The 20880-nt window shown below is 51.6% G+C and overlaps 1 protein-coding gene across 1 annotated transcript in view; it reads left to right on the forward strand.

Annotated features, from left to right (window-relative positions):
• Inpp5d (inositol polyphosphate-5-phosphatase D) overlaps window positions 1–20880 on the forward strand; it is a 109443-nt gene that overhangs the window by 48938 nt on the left and 39625 nt on the right. Inside the window, exons 3-9 of the mRNA XM_026412750.2 lie at window positions 150–300; window positions 2735–2903; window positions 7427–7567; window positions 13713–13800; window positions 19131–19211; window positions 19345–19416; window positions 20327–20450. Coding sequence (XP_026268535.2) covers window positions 150–300; window positions 2735–2903; window positions 7427–7567; window positions 13713–13800; window positions 19131–19211; window positions 19345–19416; window positions 20327–20450 — 826 coding nt within the window. The remainder of the gene's footprint in view (window positions 1–149; window positions 301–2734; window positions 2904–7426; window positions 7568–13712; window positions 13801–19130; window positions 19212–19344; window positions 19417–20326; window positions 20451–20880) is intronic.

Below are 20880 nucleotides of genomic sequence, written 5' to 3' on the forward strand. Positions count from 1 at the left end.
GATGTGAGGGTGTGGGCGTAGGAGTCTGAGGCTTTTTCTGGATCGCAGTCACTCCCTTGGCCTCACGGGTCTCCGCTGCAGGTGGCCTTTGTGGTTGGGTGACATTCTGGTCCCTGAGCATGTGCCTCTCTTTGGGGGTTCTGGCTCAGGCATCGGAAGGCGTCCCCATGAGACTCTTCACTAAGCTGGACCAGCTCATCGAGTTCTACAGGAAGGAGAACATGGGCCTGGTGACGCACCTGCAGTACCCAGTGCCCCTGGAGGAGGAGGACGCCGTCGACGACCCGGAGGAGGACACAGGTAGGAAGGGGTGGACAGGACGGCCAGAGGCTGGGAGGTGCCCTCGGGATGCTGCCCTCCAGGCCCCACAAGGGCTGTAGATGAAAGTGTCCCATATGAGAAGGAGAGAGTGTGGCCTGATGGTTAAGGTCAGGTAGGCACACAGGCTCTGGAGTCAGGCAGACGTGGAGTGGAATTCCTCCCCAGCTCATCAGCTCTATGGCCCTAGGTAAGTTACTTAACCTCTCTGAACCTCCAAAGACTGGGCATGGTACCACACACCCGTGACCACAGTGACTCAGGGGCTGAGGCAGGAGGATAATAACAACTTTAAGGCAGCCTCAGCAACTCAGAGAGACCTGCCTCAAATTTAAAAAACTAAGAAAAGGCTTGGAGTGTAGGTCAGGGATGGAGGGCCCTTAAGTTGAATCTCTAGCACCAGAAAAAAACAAAAGAACAACAACAACAAAAAGGAGAGTCAGTTAAAAACAGTGCTGTATATACCTCTCAGAGCGTCACAGGGACCAAATGAGTCGATGAATGTAGTGTTCAGAGCCCGGTACACAGCAAGCACTCAGTAAATGCAGCTACCACCATTTTCATCATCATAATTTCACCACGAGGAAGGGCGATCCTGGCACCAAACTGGAAGGAAAATAAAGATATTTATTTACATCATCAAAAGTGTGTGGAGGGCGGGAGGACAGCACTTAAAACCTGTAGGAAAACAAAAAAACAAAAGACAGGTCCCTAAAAGCAGGTGAGCCTCAGGACTGCCCCCTGCATGGTGTGGGGACAAAGCCAACAGGGCAAGTCCCATGGAGACCAAGTCTGTCAGGAAGTCCGCTCACTGTGGGGCAGGCTTTTCCTCTTCCCTAACGTGCATTTTCTAAAAAGAAACCAGGAGTCACCCACCTGAGCCCTTTAGCTAGTTAGCTTTTCCCTAAGGGAGGGTTTAGACCAGAATCGCTGACGTCCCTGGCCTGACCCCCGCCTGTCCCCACATGACCCCTGCCTGTCCCTGTGGGCTGCCGTCAGCTCAAGCTGGCCGCCCTTTCTGTCCCTCTCCTATGGGCTGGCTCGTGGGTCTCCATGCCTGCTTTTCTTCCCACCACCTGGAGACCCCCTCTTAGTGGGGGCACACTCATCGGCTGCAGAGCCACCTTGCTGGCCTTGGTAGGGACAGCAGGGGCCAGGCAAGGCCTTTCCTAAAGGACCACAACTCCACGGAGGCTGAAGGGGACCCAGGCAGGCCATGTCCCTCTCCCCCACCCTGGTCCAAGGAAGAGGTGCCTTTGGGGATAAGCAAGGTCCATCTTAGGCATAGTCAGAGTCCATGGCCACCAGGGTCCCAAGGCCAGAGCACGGCCTTGACCTCTGGGAAGCTGTCCTGCAGCAGTGCCCTCTATATGCACCATCTCACTTCCCACGGGCCACCCACCCCCACTGTGGCCCTCTAGGATGCTGTCTGGACAAAGACCTGATACGCTTCCTGTGAGGGCTGGAAAGAGAAGCCCAGTCCCATGACCCTGGCTTCACTTCCCCAGTCGAGGCCACCCACTGGCGGATGGGACGAGGCAGTGTGCACCCCAGCCCACGGGGTCCCACTTGGCTCAGGGCAGTCCCCAGTGCTCAAAACAGACTCACAGCCACCTTCAGAACTCCAGAGGGGGACAGGAAATGAAGTGCCACTCATTAAGGAGAGTGTCCCTCTGCAGTGCTGCGGCTGGAGGGTGGAGGTGGCCATTAGGAGTAGGACGGTGCTTGACCAGGCTCCTGGGCCCGGGGGGCTCAATGACCTTTGTGTGTTTGTGGTCCGTGAAGAAAGGGGATGCTACAGAAGGTGGGCAAGAGTCTCTGCTCTCCGGCCAACTCCAAGCGATTGCTTCAGCTTTTCAGGTCTTAGAGCGAGGGGACCCTGTCACTTTCTCAATGCATCTCCAAGGGTCCGGGAAAGAGAGGAGGGAGGGCAGAAAGGAAAGTGCAGAGAGAGGGGTCAGGGGAGAGAGAAGAGCGGTTGGTGGGGCCTGACTGCCTCCCCATCCTGGGTCCATCTTGTGCTCTGGCCTCATTCTGGGGACTGTCCTCTGCCTGGCCCAAGGCACTTGCCCCAGCCCCTGTAAGGAGGTTCTGTGCTGCTAACCTGCCTGGCTTAGTGTGTCCCAGCCAGCAGTCCTGCAGGCCACCTGCCCCCTGCACCTGGCAGGTGCTGGCTGAGTTCACAGTGGGACAGACAATTGCACGAGGCCTGGCCCAAAGATCATGAAAGCCAAGTCTGCTGCAGGAAGCTCTGTCTGGTGAGGGAGTCTGAGGAAGTGAGGAGGCGGAAGAGCCATGGGGCACAGGCGGGGACCTGGTACTTGATGGCCCAGACCTCACAGGGCTGTGGTGAGGTATGGGGGCGGGTCTGCGTGCACAGCGTCCTCACCAATGACACTGCTGTTCTCTTGGGTAGAAAGCGTCATGTCTCCACCCGAATTGCCACCAAGAAACATCCCTCTGTCTGGGCCCTGTGAGGCCAAGGAGCTTCCTCCAGCAGCTGAGAATCCCAGAGCAGCCGAGGTCAGCCGGCCCAGCCTCTCCGAGACGCTGTTCCAGCGGCTGCAGAGCATGGACACCAGCGGGTGAGTGTCCACCTGGCAGGGCCCTTCGGAGGCCAGTTGTGGTGCATCCAGCACTCAGCTGGGACTCTGGGGAGCATGCCAGTCCCAGAATGATGACCTCTCTCCGGCCATCCACGTCTGTGTGCATATGATTCATTAATAGCAAGGTCAAAAAACAATTTTTGGGGGGGAGGGTGGAGTACCAGGGATTGAACTCAGGGGCATTCAACCACTGAGCCACCTCCCCAACCCTATTTTGCATTTTATTTAGAGACAGGGTCTCACTGAGTTGCTTAGTGCCTTGCTTTTGCTGAGGCTGGCTTTGAACTCATGATCCTCCCACCTCAGCCTCCTGAGCCGCTGGGATTACAGACGTGCACGGCCATGCCTGGCCCAAAACCAATTTTTATGTTTTTAGACAAGATTATTTCTCCCTCAAGACTCTTGTTCTTTGCCTGCTTTTCTATCAAGATCTTACTGTTTTTGTCATCAAGTTTTAGGACCGCCTTATATAATAGCCCTTTCTCCATCATCCTGAGGGGGGTAAAATGTCTATCTTCTAGCTCGTTGCTTACTTTAAAAGTTTTGGAATGTTTTTATGTTGTTCAATGTTGGATCCTCTAAGGAGCCCGAGTCATTCCCTTGGTGAACGCAAAGTCACTTGTATCATTAGGAGGTCATTGCTATTCTCCGGGCAGACAGCAGCTCACCACCCACAACTGCCAGCGTTCTTAAAGCCATCCCAAGTGCCAGTCACCCCAGGAGGCACACCTGCTTATTCCACGGATTCTCACAAAAATCAGACGCAGAGGGACGGTTCCCTTCCACAGAGTACACCTGAGTCTCAGAAAGGTTTGCTCCAGGGCCCAGAGTGACTGTCCCTGCTCTCATGCCACATAGGGATAACCCTTCAGGCCCCAGGAGGGCACCACAGAATTATTGCCCCATTAGGGGGCACAGGACAAAGTGGTGACATTCATAAAAGAGCCTGGAGAGGGAATGGGCACCCAGAGCTAGAAACAGGGGATGCCATGATCCTGGGTGTGTGAGTCGGGGGTATGTGAGTCTGCCCCGGGGTTGGAAACACATGCAGACACAGAGACCGCAGCTCCCTGCCTTGGGCGCTTGCTGCTCTTGAGGCTGTCGACTTGAGCCTCGGGTCCGGCTGAGGTAGTTGGTCATCTCCAGGGGCTGAGTGGATGCTCGGGGCCACACCTGGGAGGAGCTGGCCACTCAGGGCTGAGGGAGCCCTGACCCCGCCCTGCATTCCCATGCAGTCTGCTGAGGATCCCTGCTCTCCCTGAGGCTCACATTCTACCTGTGACCACCCTGTCCCTGAGTTCCAGGATGGGGTCCTCTGCACCTAAAAGGACTCAGCAGGCTCCCGAGCTCATTTAAACTGGGAGCTCCCAGGAGGGCTTACACAGAGATCTGCAGGAATCAACAGGGAGAGCCGGGTGTTGTCCTGTGATCCCAAATGCCAGGGCCTCAGCAGCCAGACCTGGCACCTGCCTCATCCCTCTTGCCCTCTCTCCCTCCTACCGGTGCTTCCCAGGCCCACCCAGCATGGACCAGGGCCAAGAGAGCCCTGGACTGGTCCAGCCATCCCTGCTCCCCTGAGCACAGGAGGATGGAGGTCGGGGAGAGGAAGGGAAGGGAAACGGAAGGGGCTCCTCATTCGTCGCCGGCCAAACTCAACCCCACCGCAGGGGGTTCAGGGCGCTGTTCTCTCTGCCTGGAAAACCTCCCCTCAGCTCTCAGACCTCCAGCTCCTGGGCGTTGTCCCCTCGTCTGAGGCCTTGTTTGCTGGGCATGAAGGACTGTCCTGAGCTCACAGCATAAGATGACCTCGTAAGCAGGACTCTGGTGCAGCAGACGTGGACCTGCTGAGGGTCTGGGTTGCCTGCCTCCCTGAGGTCCCACTGCCATCTTAGAACAGGTCACTGTTGAGCTTACCCTCCCAACAGTGGACCTGAGGGTGCCAGCGGATGTGGGCAGCTCTGGCGGTGTGGTATCCATGGCCAGAGGCCTGACTCTGCAGGCTCTGGTGTGGAAGGAGTGGGTTCTCTACTGCAGACACACCCCAGAACTCTGGAGGCCTGTGCTCTGAGTCCCCCATGAGACTTCCAGAAACCACCATGGCATCTTCTCCTACCATAAACACCTCTACCACCCTGGGGTGTCTGGGTTCCCCAGCAGGGGAACTGCCCATACCCAGCCTGGACCTGCTAGACAGCTGTCTCCTGCTGTGGGGCGCATGGAGCGGCCGCCTTCCACGGCACCGTGAACAGTCAGAGCGCTAGACAGGTGTGGTGCGGGCAGTGCAGGCGGTCCCAGCACTCCTTCCTCTGTGGTGGAGAAATGAAGTGCTGTGTCTATGACATTGCTCCGTGGTATGGTCCAGAGTGGGAATGGCATCTGGTCCCAAGGGGCTGCCCCAGCTCCTGCTGGCTGGTTCCCTCAGCCTCTCGACGGTGAGGCCCGCACCTCCCCTCCCGGCTGGATAATGGTGGTTCTCCAGCCTCCTTACAGGCCTGGGGCGGGGAAGGAGATGAAGGTACCTCCTGAAAGGAGTCATGACTTACACATCAGGGGCTCTGCCTCTTCACGCAGGCCTGGGGAGGGCTGTAACAGGAAGGAAGCTACACAAAGGGCCCCTTATGACCCCAGGGCCTAGCCTGTGGTCTAGCCTGTGGCCGATATGTTGGATAAATTAATAAGTCAGTGTACCCTGTCTCCTGTGAATTAGTTACTCAAAAGCGTTTTGTTGTTGTTGTTGTTCTCCCAAACGAAGCTGCCAGGGCTGCACCCCTGCCCTCTGATTTGGCAAAACACAAAGGAAGCACCTGGGGGTACAATACCAGCCACTGGCCGCTAAGATGCCTGTTGTCCTTCCTCCCTCCTGGACACACCTGTGGGCTCTTGTCTAGGCCCACACGATGGCATCTGGTGCATGATCCTTGAGTTCCTGTGCTATTTACCAAAGAGATGAATAGTCAGAGTTTTAACGGTTGATAACTGGTCATGATTTTCCCAATACACACGTCTAAATGACTGTTCAAAGTTCCATGGAGACCCTCTTGTCTTGTTCCTGGGGTTTCTATTTTCCCGTGTCAAGATGCTAAATGCAGTGAACTCCTTGGAGTTCAGGGACGCCCCCCAGGTGCCCTCCACACTCCCCACTCCTGTTGACTCCTACTGATGGGAGCGGGTGCAGGTGCAGGGGTTCTGTCCAGCTGAGCAGGGCGTGAGGCCCAGCCGTCAGGAAGGCCTTGAGGGGGAGTGGGCTGAGTGCACCTGCTGGGCCATGGTCCTTCAGGACACTTACACACGTGTGCCCAGGTCGCCCCCTTGGTCTCCCTGCAGGAGCAGAGGAGCAGGGCAGGGCAGGGGAGGGGTCTCTGCCTGGGTTTGCTTCTCAGCCAACTCAGGTGTGGAGATGGGACAGAGCAAAGGAATCATGGGAGGGACTGAGGGACGGGGAGAGGCAGCAGGGTGCCCTCCGTCAGCCCTCACTTTAAGCCTTAGAACTCAGATGCTGCGTCTGCTTTAGAACTCATCTACTTTGGTGGCCAAGTTCCTTTTTACACGGAGGACCGCCTTTAGATGACTCTCAATTACAGGACTATCTGGGCTCTTTTGTGCAAATCAATCAGATCTCATCAGTTAGGTCATAGGTAACAGGTTAATTACTACAACATCTCCAAGCAAAATTAACCTTTTTGGATAAACATAATCTATATCTTTATGCCATGTCTTCTTTTTCTTACATCTCCAGTCCTTTATATTTTTTTATTTTGAGACAGGGTCTCACTAAATTGCTGAGGCTGGCCTCAAATTTGCAATTCTCCTGACTCAGCTTCCCTAGTCTCTGGGATTATTGGCATGTGCCACTGTGCCCAGCCCATTCACTTTTTTTGTGGGAGGCAGGTACTAAAGATTGAATCCACTGAACCCCATCCCCAGCCCTTTTTATTGTTAATTGCTGAGGCTGGCTTTGAATTTGTGATCCTCCTGCCTCAGCTTCCCAAATTGCTGGGATTACAGGAATACACCACTGTGCCCAGTCCCCGTGCACTTTTTAAACTGAAGAAACTGGGACCCTACAAGGGAGAGCAAAGCCAGGACACCTGGACAGCCTTTCTGCCACCTATATGCCCAGCCCTGTCTCACTCAGACTTCTCCAGGAGCCTGGGGTAACTCCAAGCTCTCCAGTGTGCATGCCAGACCCGGCCCCTCGCCATGTCCGACTTCCAGCCCTCTGATTCTTGCCCTGTGAGTAGAGAGGCGGGGAGATTGCAGGATATACCCCGCCTGTCTTCTTTTTAAAGGACAGCTACTTCCCAAGCCTCAAGACAGATACCTGCTCTTGCTGGACCCCTTTGCCTCCTCTTACCTGGGCCTCCCCTGCAGTGAGGCCAAGGGGCCTTTGCACAGGTTTGCACACATTCTCCGCCAGGGCCACGTCTCAGCCTGGGACCAAGGAACCTCAGCTCATCGTGGTCCTTGCTGTGACTGCTTCTATTTTGCTTTTTCCTCTCCAGGCTTCCCGAAGAGCATTTGAAAGCCATCCAAGATTATCTGAGCACTCAGCTCACCCTGGACTCTGACTTCGTGAAGACGGGCTCCAGCAGCCTCCCCCACCTGAAGAAACTGACCTCGCTACTCTGCAAGGAACTCTACGGGTAAGGGCAGCCCCTGAGGCGGGAGGGGTGGAGAGAGGATGCCCTGGGGGAAGCCTGCAGGGTGGGGCTGTCCCAGTGTGAGCAGCAGATAGAGCTTTGTGGTTGTTTTCATAGAATCTGAGCTGTAGTGTGTGTGTGTGTGTGTGTGTGTGTGTGTGTGTGTGTGTGTGTGTGTTTCCTGGTGCTGGGATGGAACCTGAGCAAATGCTCCACCACTGAGGAGCAGCCTCAGCCTGTCTTGTTTTTAAACTAGAGTTTATTTGAGACGGGTGTGGTGGGGCACACCTATGATCCCAGCAACTCAGGAGGCTGAGGCAGGAGGATCTCAAGTTTGAGGCCAGCCTCAGCAATTTAGCAAGCCACTAAGCAACTTAGTGGATCCCTGTCTCAAATGAAAAAATTAAAAGGGCTGGGGATGTGGCTCAGGGGTTAAGCACCCTTCAGTTCAATCCCCAGGGCCAAAAACAAAAACAAAAACAAAACCACGTTCATTTGAAGTCAGTAGCTCTGGAAGTGGGGAGATTCAGAGGTGACTTGGTCAGAATCCAGCCTTTAGCTTTTGGCTCCCATTCCTCCTACGGAAGCCAGCACATTGACAGGTACCTAAGGGTACCAGCTTATCTTCTGGGTTGGTGGTGACAGCCCAAAATTTCCAGTGATGGCTGTTTTTCAAAGTGAACTGATTGACTAAAAAGTTCAATTTTCCAATATTAAATTCATTAAACAACCAATGGTAAAAATTCTGATTTTGTAAAGATTCTCTTGATTTTACGCTTTTTATTTTATTAACCTTAAACTGAACCTCAAGTTCAATCACATTTTAATTGCTAGAAGTGCAAAAGTAAGGCCGCTATGTCATCAGATGAATTAGCAAAGAAGAGTTTAAAAGGCTAAAGCTTGGGGTGATCTGTAGGAAGTGTCCAGGAGGATGGGAGTGGTGGTGCAGGCCAGCCACCCTAACAACCCGGGGGCTGAGCAGGAGGATGAAAAGCTCAAGGCTAGCCTCAGCGATGTAGGCAAACCCTGACCCTAATATAAAAAGGGCAGGGGATGTGGCTGAGTGGTAAAGTGCCCCTGGATTCAATCCCTGGTACACACACCCAGTCACAAGGAGCCCAAACAAATCTGTCACAAACGAAAGGTCAGCATTTCGGTTGGGGAAAATTGTCATTTCTGTGGATGAGCGATCCTGGATCGTGCTCTTTTGTTTTATTACACCTACAGCAGTGTCAAGCTTCTCTCGTTCGTTCCTCGCCGCCGTGTCTATTTTAGCTTAGTTGATGTACAGAAAAGACTTCTTTCGTCATCCGTAACCAAGTTTGGCTCCTAAAAGCACAATCAGTATATTTGGTGCATGTGACAAATCATTTCTTTGACAAATCGAGCCGCCATCAAATGGGCCAGTCAAGCTTCATTGCAACAGACTGGCCTTCCACAAATGTCATTCCATAGCCAAACGGAAACATCATTTTTCCACGTTTCCATGGCAGATTGTGTTCCACGCGATGGTGTGTTTATAAATCATCCTCACTTGTGTAAATGCTTCTGAATGGCACTTTCTTTTTTAAAAAACAGGCTTCCTAATGGCTGATAACAAGCTTTTATTTCTGCTTTGGCAGAGCTCCCGACCTTGGCTGTGTCGGTGTGGAGGAGTAAATACAGTTCAAAATGTCTATCAGGCCTCCCCCAGATCCTTGGGGGCATGGGCACCTCTCCCCATCAGTGCATTGCTACGTGCTGCACTTCCCCAGGGAGCGCTGTGGGGACGGCAGCTTCCCCTCCCCGCCCATTCTCTGGTACCTTGTGGCAGGACGAAGAGCTTCCTTCAGCATGGCCAGCTTCTCATCTCCATGCTGGACACTTCGCCTCAAGTTAGGATTAGTGGCGCTGCGACCCCTTCTTCCCTTTGGTAGGTCAAGCAACAGCCTGGCCTGGAGACAAGGTTAGCCGAGGGGCAGAACGTCAGAAATCTTAGGTATTGCTGGGTGTATTGGTAGCCCGCCTGTAATGCCAGCAGCTCAGGAGGCTGAGGCAGGAGGGTCACAAGTTCAAAGCCAGCTGCAGCAATTTAGCAAGGCCCTAAGCAACTCAGCAAGACCCCACCGCTAAATTAAAATAAGAAAAAGGGCGGAGGGTGTGGCTCAGAGATAAAGTGCCCCGACCAGGGTTCAAACATTGGTCAAAAAAGAAAAGAAAAGAAAAAAAAAAAAAAACCTTAAGTGACAACAAAATTGTGCTTCCCCTCCCCACTGCCATCCCTGCAGATGTAATTCCATGACATTCTAAGCCCAGAAAGTCCAGACACAGGCACGTTCAGACCTTTGTTCAACACACAGGAGTCTGAGCCGCAAGACCGGGGGACACGCAGAAAACACTGGGACTTAGACTAAAACCTGAAGGAATCATGTGCATAGATGTCCCAATAACTAATATTTTAAATTCATTCCTCGTTTTAAAATTCAAAAAAGGGAGTAGAAGGATACTTTGCTTTAAGAAAGCAACATGTGTCAACGCAAAATCGATTACACTTGACAGGGAGCCATTAAGTGATTCCATTAAACACCTGAACAAAAGACAGGAGATGCTGTTTCCGCTGTTTCTCCCCTGATTATTTAATACTGCATGACAGATTTTTGCTAAAGCAAGATAAAAAAAAAAAAGGAACAAAAAAAATTCAAAGAAGGAAAAACAAAGGGGATATGAAGCATCCATACATCCTTTGGGGTCTGGAGTTCTGGGGTCATCATTGAAATTGAATGGGAATCTGGGGGAAATTAACCAACTCACAGAGACAAGGGGGCAGCCAGCCGTCCCTCTGCAGGGGGCTGAGGTCCTGCCCAGAGGCCCTGGCAAGCTTTCTGGGGACCAGCTAACAGTCACTTCCCTGGACAAATCCTTCACAGGATAAGGTCAGTTCTTAAGTCTTCCTGAGACACCCAGGGGCCACCACAGGGACCATAGAGTGGATAAGCTCTGGGGACAGAACCCACAGCTGTTCCTAGAAGCCTTTTCTGTCCTCCACCTGGTGGCACCCTCCTGTTCAGAATCAAATTGACCCTGGAGACCCAGATCCTGGAGTAGGATCACAGAAGTCCCCAGGGTCTTCCCCCACCTCCGCTATGAGGTGAAAAGCTGGCCTCGCCCTGTGCTGGGGGAAGGGGCAGACTGACCACCCCTCCCCGTTGCCCTCTCCCTTCTCCCCAAGGTCAGACTGCCCAGTTAAAGCCTTACTCTCCTGTGTTTGCTTTTCTTGGCCTGATTGCATTTCTATCACCATCGGGTCCAAAGTTCCATCTCTGTGCCATTCCTGTTAAAGTCCCTGAGTGTCATTGATCATTCTGACCCCAAATAATACTGCCAAATGGGTCTGGGAGCCATTCAGATTTCTCCAAACTTTAAAGCAGTTAGAAATACAAGGAAAACAGCACTATTCTTAGAACATTCCAAAGATTCAGTTTGTATTATTTGTGCTTTTTGGATAGTGTTTTGAAAAAGGAGAAAAAGATCTAGATAATGTTAAAACTTGTTCTGAAGTAGTGCTTTAAAAAAATGTTTTAGCCCAGAATTCTTTGATGAAATGGTCACTTAAAACAGTACCACTGCGCTGCGCTGGGTTGTGGCTCAACAGTAGAGTACATGCGAGGCCCTGGGTTTGGTCCTCAGCACCATATAAAAATAAATAAAATAAAGGTGTTGTGTCCAACTACAACTAAAAAATAAATATTAAAAAAAACAAAAAACAACAACAAACAGTACCACTGTGTCTGAGCAGGGATAGAGCCCCCGGGGAAGGGGAAGGGGTGATGGTAACCAGACCCCTGCTGCAGGGCTTCTCCCTGGCACACCTTCCCTCCATCCTGAGTCCCTAAAGGAATCCTGACCATCATTTTCTTCTTCCTCTTTTTCTTTTTTCTACTTTGTTGGTGCTGGGGATGGAACCCAGGGCCTGTGCAGGTAGGATGGTAGCAAAGTGCTGTATTACTGAGCTGCACCCAGCCCTTGGATGACCATTTCAAAGTCAGTAAAGTAGGCTGGGCTTGGTGTGCACACCAGTAATCCCAGCAACTCAGGAAGCTGAGATAGAAGGGTCTCAAGTTCAAGGCCAGCCTCTACAACTTAGTGAGACCCTGTTTCAAAAGAAAAAATTAAAAGGTCTCAGCGGTTAGGCACCCCTGGGTTCAATCCCGGGTGCCAAACAAACAAAGGCAAAACCCATCAAAGTCAGTAAAATAGAGCACCATCCTTGAAACTGTAAAATGTCAGGAACACTCAAATGCTACGTTCCCCAGCACACAGGGAGCTCTGGGTCTATTTGAAGGGATTATGGGGACTGCAAGCAAATCCTACCACATTTCAGAAGAGCTCATGCAATCGACTGACCCAAAAGAACTATGGGAATAAAATGGCACTTTGAGTCAAAATGAATAGTGACGTGGTGGGACTGCTTCCCTGCATACCAGATAATAAAATTCTAGATGAGGTAAGGAATTAAACCTACCACACACACGAAACTCATAGAACAATCTTTTTTTTTTTTTTTTTTTTGAGGGGGGAGGTACCAAGATTGAACTCAGGGGCACTTAACCACTTTGGGCAACAAAATTACCAAGGAAAAGATGCAAATTAGAATAAAAAATTACAAATAACTTTACAATGAAATCCATACCATCTAGGATGAAAATAACATAACAACAGGGATAAATACAACACAGATTAAATTAAGAAGCAAAGCAAAATGTAAATTTTATAGCAATATATAAAAATACTGACAAAATTCTCAACAGAAAATTGCCAAAGGGGATAAACAAGGTTTTTTGTTTGTTTTTGTTTTTTTAAAAAATTTTTGGTAGTTGTGTATGAAAAGCATGCCTTTAATATTTTATTTGTTTATTTTTATGCAATGCTAAAGACCCAGTTCCCACACATGCAGGCAAGTACTCTGCCACTGAGTTACAGCCCCATCCCTAAACAGTTGATGTAAAGAGAAATGTAGTAGAAGTCAACCCGAAAAATACAGCAGAAGCATTAGAAATAGAAGGCACGCAAGTCCATTGTTTTGGTAATGCTGGGGATCCACCCCAGGGCATCGGCATGCTATATTCATTAATATTAAAGTACAATGTCAGGCAGGTTAAAAAGGAGAAAGAGAAAAAAGTAGTAAAAAAGAATGCAGAGGCGATATTGGCCAAGCAGGCCTGTACAGAGCTGGAGACCCTCACTCAAGGACTTAGCAAAACTGACCAGGAGCCAGGATCCCTGTTCCTTCTAATTCTGTAACTGGAAATAAGAACAGAAAAGCTATATGAACAAAGCTGTTCAGAGCAGCCTTTATTTATCATAGCAAAGATCTCAGAGTAACCCAAATATCTAACAACTGATTTTGGCACATTTACTTGATAGACTATTTTGAAACCATTAGGATGTTAAACATGTACAAACATGAACAGTTTTTGATGAAATAAGTGAAAAATCAAACTCAAAATTGTCTGCTCACCATGCTTAAAATGTGAAAACAATAGGAAGAGATGGGAAGGGAACAAAGAAACGATAAAGTCCTAGTATTAGGTTTGTCTCTGGATCTGACAATGGGAAAATCCCTCTGGGCTCCCTCCAAGCTGCTAGAAAAGGGATTTGCATCAGAATCCACCAGTCCCCAGCGCCAGGAAGCCCTTGTGTTTAAAATGCAGATTCCGGACCAAATCAGCTTGGAGCCCAGAAATTTGCATTTTTAACCGGGGTTTTGTGTGTGTGTGTGTGTGTGTGTGTGTGTGTGTGTGTGTGTGTGTGTGTGACTCCTGTGAGTTAGACCGGGAACCCAGGATTCCTACGTGATTTTAAAGTAGTTGGGGTCTGGACTGGAGTTCCCTACAGGCTGCGTGCTCTCACGCGGCTGAGACGAAACCCAGGTAAACTCGGTTCTGCACACAGTGGGGCTCCAGTTTGACGCGGAGGGGGAAGGGAGGGGGTCGGGGCCGACGGGCCGGCCCTGGCTGGCGGATTGGTCTTTGCCTGGGCTTGTCCTGGGGAAGGATCACCGGCCTTTCCAGGCCGAGGGGGACCGTGTCTCCAGCGGAGCCTGAGCCGTCTGGGACGCACCTTCTCGGTGCCCACTCACCCTGTTCTCCACCCCTCCCCTGGCCTCCAGCGAAGTGGTCCGGACGCTCCCGTCCCTGGAGTCTCTGCAGAAGTTGTTCGACCAGCAGCTCTCCCCTGGCCTCCGTTCTCGTCCTCAGGTACAGGGTCTTGGGGTGGAAGAGGAAATTAATAAGCCGGAGGAGGGGGATGAGCTAGCCAAGGTCGCAAGGGCGCAGAAGGAGAGGAGAGCAGACTGGTACACTGAGGTGGAGGGGGAACCCACCCCCCCCATCCTGCCCCTCCCCAAAGGCGTTTCCCAGGCCGAATTTCGATTTGAAGAATAAAGATTTCAGATGATGTGCCCATCAGCTGAACTGCTGATTTAGCACTGAATCAGGAGGCCAGCAGGACCTGTTCCCACCATGGCTCATCCGAAACTGGAAAGAAAGATAAGAGGTGACCAATTCTTGATCCTTGCTCCCGAGAGGCAGAATGAAGACCCCTTTCCTCAGGCAGGGGTGGAGGCCACGGTCCAGTTGACCATTAGGCATGAATCTGTAAAAAGGAAAAAGAAAAAAAAAAAAAGAAGAAGAAGAAGAAAAGAAAAAGGTGCCCTCATCGAAGTTATAAAAACAAGCAGAAACAGTATCTTGAGGAAAATATTTGCTACAAGGATTAGCAGGATTGAGAGAGAGAGAGAGAGAGAGAGACTCCAAAAAATAAGTAGAAAAATCCAGTTATTTAGATGGGAAAAGCCATAAACAAGGCTTCATGGAAGATGGAGGGAGGCAGGCAGTGTATCCATAGAAAGATTTCCAACCTCCTGGGCAAGTAACCCTGAAACTCAAGTGTGATCCCCATTTATCAGGCAGAAAGTTGATGGCTAAAGGCGATTGCAGAGTCAGGGCCCCTAGTACTGGGGAGCCCGACGCTCTTGGATGCTCCCCGGGACTCATCCCTCTTCTGGCCGGATGGAAATGGGTTTTCTGAAAGCCATTCATGTGCAAATTTTCACTCCCCTCTTCAGCAGAGCCTTGTGTAGGCAGCCATCTTAAGGATTGCACGCCACGTGGTACTGACAGAGGTGTGCACTGGAGCTTGGTCTCTAAAAGCAAAACTATGGAAGCCCCATCAATGTAGAGAGAAGGTGAATGTAGAGAGATGGGCACCGCTGTGGGCAGATCTCCAGCCATACCTGTTGGGTGGGATATGCAAATGGCGGAAAAACTGTGCACTGTGGCTTCAGCCCAGGGAAAGCAAACCAGAAGGATTTAAACCTACCAGGCCACTCTGCTCACCAGGAGGTCCGGTGGGATGGGAGAGAAGGGGGTGGGCCCAGGGCGCCTTTGTCCACATTGCTTGCTTGAGTTGTAGGGCAGATGGAACTTTCCTCCTTTCTGCTTCCTGAAGTTTCCATTGTTGAGTCTCTGGGGCAAACTGAGAGTGGACAGATTGACTGGACCAATAGGACATTTATACATGTGGGAGCTTCACAAAGTGTGACACTCAGAGAAGACACAGATGATTGACGTTTTTATACCACTGTGAGGCTATGGAAAGCAGCAGGGGCTTGGAGTGGGGCAGGTGGTGGTGGGTCATATACTGGGGGGGGGGGGGGTCTCAAGGGGAAGCCTCTGGTCCTGAACAGGTGAACTGGGTGTGCTGGAGGCTGCGGTGGCAGGATCCCTTGAGCCCAGGAGTTGGGGGTTAGCCTGACCCACAAAGTGAGACCCCATCTCAAAAAGAAAAGAAAACAAAGAAAGAACAGGTGAGGTTCTTGGTGAGGTGTTCACGGGTCTTTCCTAGATCTAGACAGCAGATGGCGAGACCACGGAGAGCCTCCCTTTGACTACCGGTGGAGAGGGTTGCAGATTTCTTTTACAAAAAGACAGCTTTTCAGAGCTATTCCTGTGTCTGCAGTTTCTGTGAATAGCCATCTTGAAACATGCCAAAGAAGAATATTTTGAGGTGGCTTATTTTGGTCTTCCACAGAATTTTTTTTTACAGAGAAAATATATTTGTGTTCTATTTATACAACTGAAAAAATTCACCAGGAAAAAAAATGTATTTAAATGTATTTCTTTGAAGTGAATGATGGGTTAATTTCTAAGAAAGCAAAAACAAATCTAGATGAGACGGGACCAGCTAAACATCAGAAATTAGTTTGAGAGGAAGAATGTGCACCCAAGTCCTTGATCAGGAGACAGGCCTCCAGAGATGGGCCAGCCGCCATCAGGGTGGGGGTCTGCCCCCCAGAGGACAGCGTGTTTGCATTTGGAGGTAGGACAGAGCAGTGACAGGAGTGGGGTGGTCTCCTGGGAGACCCTGGATTTCAATCCATTTCCTTCATGGCCCCAGACGGGGAACACCTAGAGAAACTTAAATAGAGCAACAAATATACCACTTATGGTAACTTTGAAGCAGCATGTTTTTAGAGGTCTTTTCTGTTGAGAAAACAGGTGGCTGATTACAGCATTTGAAAAAACATATATGAAAAAATATACAAGGCTCTATGAGCTCTGGATTATGATGTCCAGCCTACTTTAATGCAACGTATCAATTTTGTAGAAGTGTTTGCAGAATCCATCACTCGGGACTTACTGGGTTAAAGGAAGGCGGAGAATGTCACCTTTGGTATACCTTCAGAAATCTCAGTCAGGAGGGTGTTCAGAGAGGCTGCCTGGCATAGAGAAGGATAAGACTAGCCCCTTGGGCCCTTTGAGCCCCGCCTGTGAACTGGGGGTGGTGGTGTCCTAGGTGCAGGGCTGGATAAGGGGGGAGGATGCCCGTGAGTCTGGCATCTGAGCAGTCGGATCCTTGCTACACAAGCCCTTAGCCTTAGGAAGGCAGACACTCCCCAGACCCTGGTGGGACCCTAACCCCTGCAGGGGATCTTTCAAGGGCTGTTGAAAGGCTCCTAAAACTATGCCGTCAAAATGGTGAGGAACCTCAGGGCAGCCAAGAGCCCTGGCTCTACCCTGCACAGAACCCAGAAGGGGGGTTTGTTAACGTGTAGGCATCCCCTTTGAAAAGTGCTGCTCAGGTGGGTGTGGCCTGCCTGGGACTCCGGGGCTGAGGCAGGAGGATTGCACGTTTGAGGCCAACCTCAGCAACTTAGCAAGGCCTTAAGCCACTTGGTGAGACCCTGTCTCAAAATAAAAAAATAAAATAAATAAAAAGGACTGGAGAGGTAATGCAGTGGCAAAGCACCCTGGGCGTCAGTCCCCAATGAGAGAGAAAAGAAAGAAAAGTGCCACCAAGGGGCAGAGTGGGATAACTGGGTGGACTGTGTGGCCCGCAGGCGACACCCGTGCCAACCCACCCGCGGGCAGGCTGCACTGCGAGTCGCACCCTCAGCCTGAACATTAGTGACATTTCGACCTGGGTAGCTCTTTGTGGTAGGGACTGTCCTGTGTGCTGGCCTCTACCCACGAGTGCCATTAACCTCCCCAGCTGTGCTGCCTGGAAATGTTTCCAGATGTTGCCAAATGTCCCTTGAGGGGTAAAATGCCCCTGAGAGCCACAGTACTCAACCCGAATTCAAATCCCGCTGTGTGCTAGCTCTAGCACACCCTGTCTCTGCTCCCCCAGGGCTTAAAATCGTGCTGGTTATAGGAATTCATCAAATGATCCTCGCTATTAGGCAGAAGTATTAGAAAAGCTACAGCTCTTATCCGAAACCTTTGTCCCAGGAACTAGCTCCCTGGGCTTAACATCCTTGTGCTCTGTAAGGTTCTGCCAGACCTCCCCCAAAGTCACAGATCCAAAGAGGGGAGACACCAGCCTAAAGCTGCACAGCAACTGTCCAGGATAGAAAGCAGGAAACAAGGAGGTTTGAATCCATGCCGTCTTAGTTAATTATGAGAAAAACAACCCCAAATGAGGGGTGGCAGAACTGCCCCACCTACTGACCAGCATTTCTTAGCCAACAGGTAGCCTTTCTGTTCTGCCCTTGCCTGCATCTAGATCCACTCTTCTCAGCCTTTCCCTCATTGATATCTAGACAGATTGTGAGCTTTCTTAAAAAGTCGTCAGAGAAAGCACTGACACGTTAATAGCCATGATAATGGTGGTGAGGTGATTGGGGGAGTTAATGATGCTGATGGGACTGGTGGAGGTGGTGGAGGTGTGTCTTGGTCCATTTTCTGTTGTTATAACAAACTACCTGAGGGCAAGTGATTTATAAAGAATTGAGGTCTGTTCTGGCTCATGGTTGTGGAGATTGGGAAGTCAAGAGCAGGTACCTGCATCTGCGCACTATCTGGTGACAGCCTTCTTGTTGCATTATCAACAGAGGGTAACACAGGGCAAGACCAAGAGCAGGCTTGCCAGAGAGAACACATTGTCATAACAAAACCACTTCCTTGGTGGGGTAGAGGCTGCAGTGACGATGGCGATGGCAGGAGTGGTGTAAGGAGATGGGTAGAAAACTGAGGTCAAAAGCAAACATAGCCAGGCTGATACGTTGAGCAAGGAGGGAGGTGAAGGGACAGCACTCTTTCCATTCTGCTTGGTGATCAAGTTAGGCATGTGTCCGATTTCCTCATCCTCCTGCAAGACTAACAATGCATCTCCAGCTCCTGGCAGCCTGTCTACCTTAGAACGGAGACTTTACAGTGCTTGTTCTCCGTGGCATGGACTTGGTGCCAAGCAGAGTACAGGTCCTGCTCTGTGTTTTATTAGCTGTGTGACTACAGATAGTAACTTGAGCTCTCTGGGCCCTTCTGTTCACAAACAACCCTATTGAGCCTCTCCCATGGTCAGAGGGTGTTCCTCGTACCCAGGCTGCAGCACTGGTCACAATTCTCGTGGCGCCTGTGTTCTAGCAGGGGAAGCACACAGGGAGGTCATACATGGAGGAGATAACTTGACTGATAGCAATGACCAGGCGGCTAGCCCAGCTGGAGGGGACAGGGACGATTTCCCAGTGCTATGAGACCTGAATGACAAGGAAGTGCCCTTCTCAAGTGAAATCCAAGTCCCTGGAGAGCCTTAGAAAGTGTCACTCTCGGCAGATCAGCAGTGGGGATCCGAGCGGCCCTGGGGGGCGGTGCTGGAGCCCAGCGCCTTCGAGGGCAGGGTAAGGAGTGGACAGTGCTGTCCCCGCAGGGGGAGCAGCTGGCCTCGGGTTTTCAGTGGTGGGGTGGGTGTGTTGGGGAGCAGAGCAGGCTCCGTAGTGCAGGAGATTGGGAGGGAGGAGGGTTAAGATCAAAGAGGCCTGGAGCTTGGGGCGACTGAGCTGGAGGGTGACGGCTCCCAAGAGGCAGATGAGAGCAGAGACGTGAAGATCTGGTTTGGGGCCGTGCGGATTCTGAGGATTCTGCCTGTCCCGGGTCCCCGTCTGCAGAGGGGATGAAGACAGTGGTCCGCGAGGTTGTCGGGAGCTGGAACCGGGTGGAGCGAGGGGGCGAGGGCGGTGCTCAGTGTGAGCCGCCTTCCCGATGATCACGCAGTCAGGGCCACCCTCGTTCTCGTCCTCCTGTCCCAGGTGCCTGGGGAGGCCAATCCCATCAACATGGTGGCCAAGCTCAGCCAACTGACAAGTCTGCTGTCCTCCATTGAAGACAAGGTACTGCAGGGGGTCCTGCAGGGGGTCCTGCAGCTCTTGTGGTTTCTTGGGGGGGGGTCTCCTGTTTAGACAGAGGATGGCCAGGTTGCATCCTGTGTCCCTTCTGACTCTGCCCCACTGCTGCTGCCCACAGGTCAAGGCCCTGCTGCACGAGGGTCCCGAGTACACCCACCGGCGTTCCCTCATCCCTCCAGTCACCTTTGAGGTAAGTGGCCATGACAGTGGAGGCTGGCCTTGAAATTCATGCTTTGGGGATCGTTCTGGTCCCTGGGGAAAGCGTGCCTTTGGCCTGGGCTATGGAAGGGCAAAGAACCCAATTGTGGAAAACGGCGGTACCTGGAACTGCCTGGCCGGGGAGATGGTTCACCGTGAGAACCGGGGCCTGCAAACGTCAGTGAAGTCCCCTCCGTCAGGAGGCTGCCAGGGACAAGCTCCTCATTGGCTGCAGTGCTAGAAACTTTGTCCTCAAAATGAGAGGGATGAGCTACATGCAAAATAGTGTCCCCAGCGGCTCGTGGGGAAAAACCAAACCAAAACAATTGCTGTGATCTCCCTGAGAGGGGCTGAATTCAAACCTCCAGCCTCGATCCAGAGGCGTGTTTTTCTTAAGTGATCCCCAGTGTTTCTGGCGTGTCCAGCCCGCCTGATCCCCGCATTCAGAAATACAGTGAGAGACACCCCTGCTACCCACCCCAAAGTCCTCTCTCATCCTGAAAATTCCTGTAAAAGACAGATTTCCATTTTCTGGGCTGTCCTAGGCCACAGTGCTCAGCTGTCCTTGTAACAAGGCCCTGGGGTGTCTCACGGATGTCCTTTCTGGAAGTCAGGGCAAAGCAGGTTGACATAATGAGCCGCTTTGCAATAGTTCATCCATTTTCCTCCACTGAGCCTGTTGGAGAAGAGCTGGGGTGCACAGTGGACGAGCTGGGCCGGCCCCCGAGTGTGGGCGACTCTCAGGGGAGGCAGTAGGGTGTGCACATGTGGACTGAGGCGAGGGAGATGGTGTCAGCAGCCCGATGGCCCCCCGGGGGACGCTGACCCATGGCCCAGCCATGGATTGGCATCACCAAAGCTCATTCAGAAAATCAACAAACCACATCTCTTCCTCCGCGAAGGTGAAGTCGGAGTCTCTGGGGATTTCTCAGAAAATGCAGCTCAAAGTGGACGTCGAGTCTGGGAAACTGATCATTAAGAAGTCCAAGGATGGCTCTGAGGACAAGTTCTACAGCCACAAGAAAAGTAAGACCCCCATGCCTCTTGCCCTAGGTCCGTGGAGGCTTTTACTAGGGACCTGCAGTAGGTGACCCATCAGTAGCAGCCCCAGAGAGTAAGCCCTTTGCAGAGTGGTCGCTGCCCAGCGTGCCACAGCGCCTCACCCTGCCCCTGGAATCCCTCCCCTGGCCTCATGTCCCCTCCCCTCATGCTCTGGCCTCTCCTTCTGAACTCTGGGGAAGGAGCTCACACCTCATGTGGTGTGCCCTGCCTAGCGACAGTCTTGTGGCTGCGGCTGTGGTGACCACGCATCTATGTGTGTGACTCTGTCTTCTCTTCCCTGCAAACAGGCCAGTCTGACCCACCCTGTCACCTCACTGTGCCGACTGCAGGCCCTGCATAGCCACTTAGCAGCTGTGTGACCATGGGCATGTCACCTCCAAGCTGTCTTAGCAGC

The sequence above is a fragment of the Urocitellus parryii genome, chromosome 1, assembly GCF_045843805.1.
Source record: "Urocitellus parryii isolate mUroPar1 chromosome 1, mUroPar1.hap1, whole genome shotgun sequence".
Classification (NCBI taxonomy): domain Eukaryota; kingdom Metazoa; phylum Chordata; class Mammalia; order Rodentia; family Sciuridae; genus Urocitellus; species Urocitellus parryii.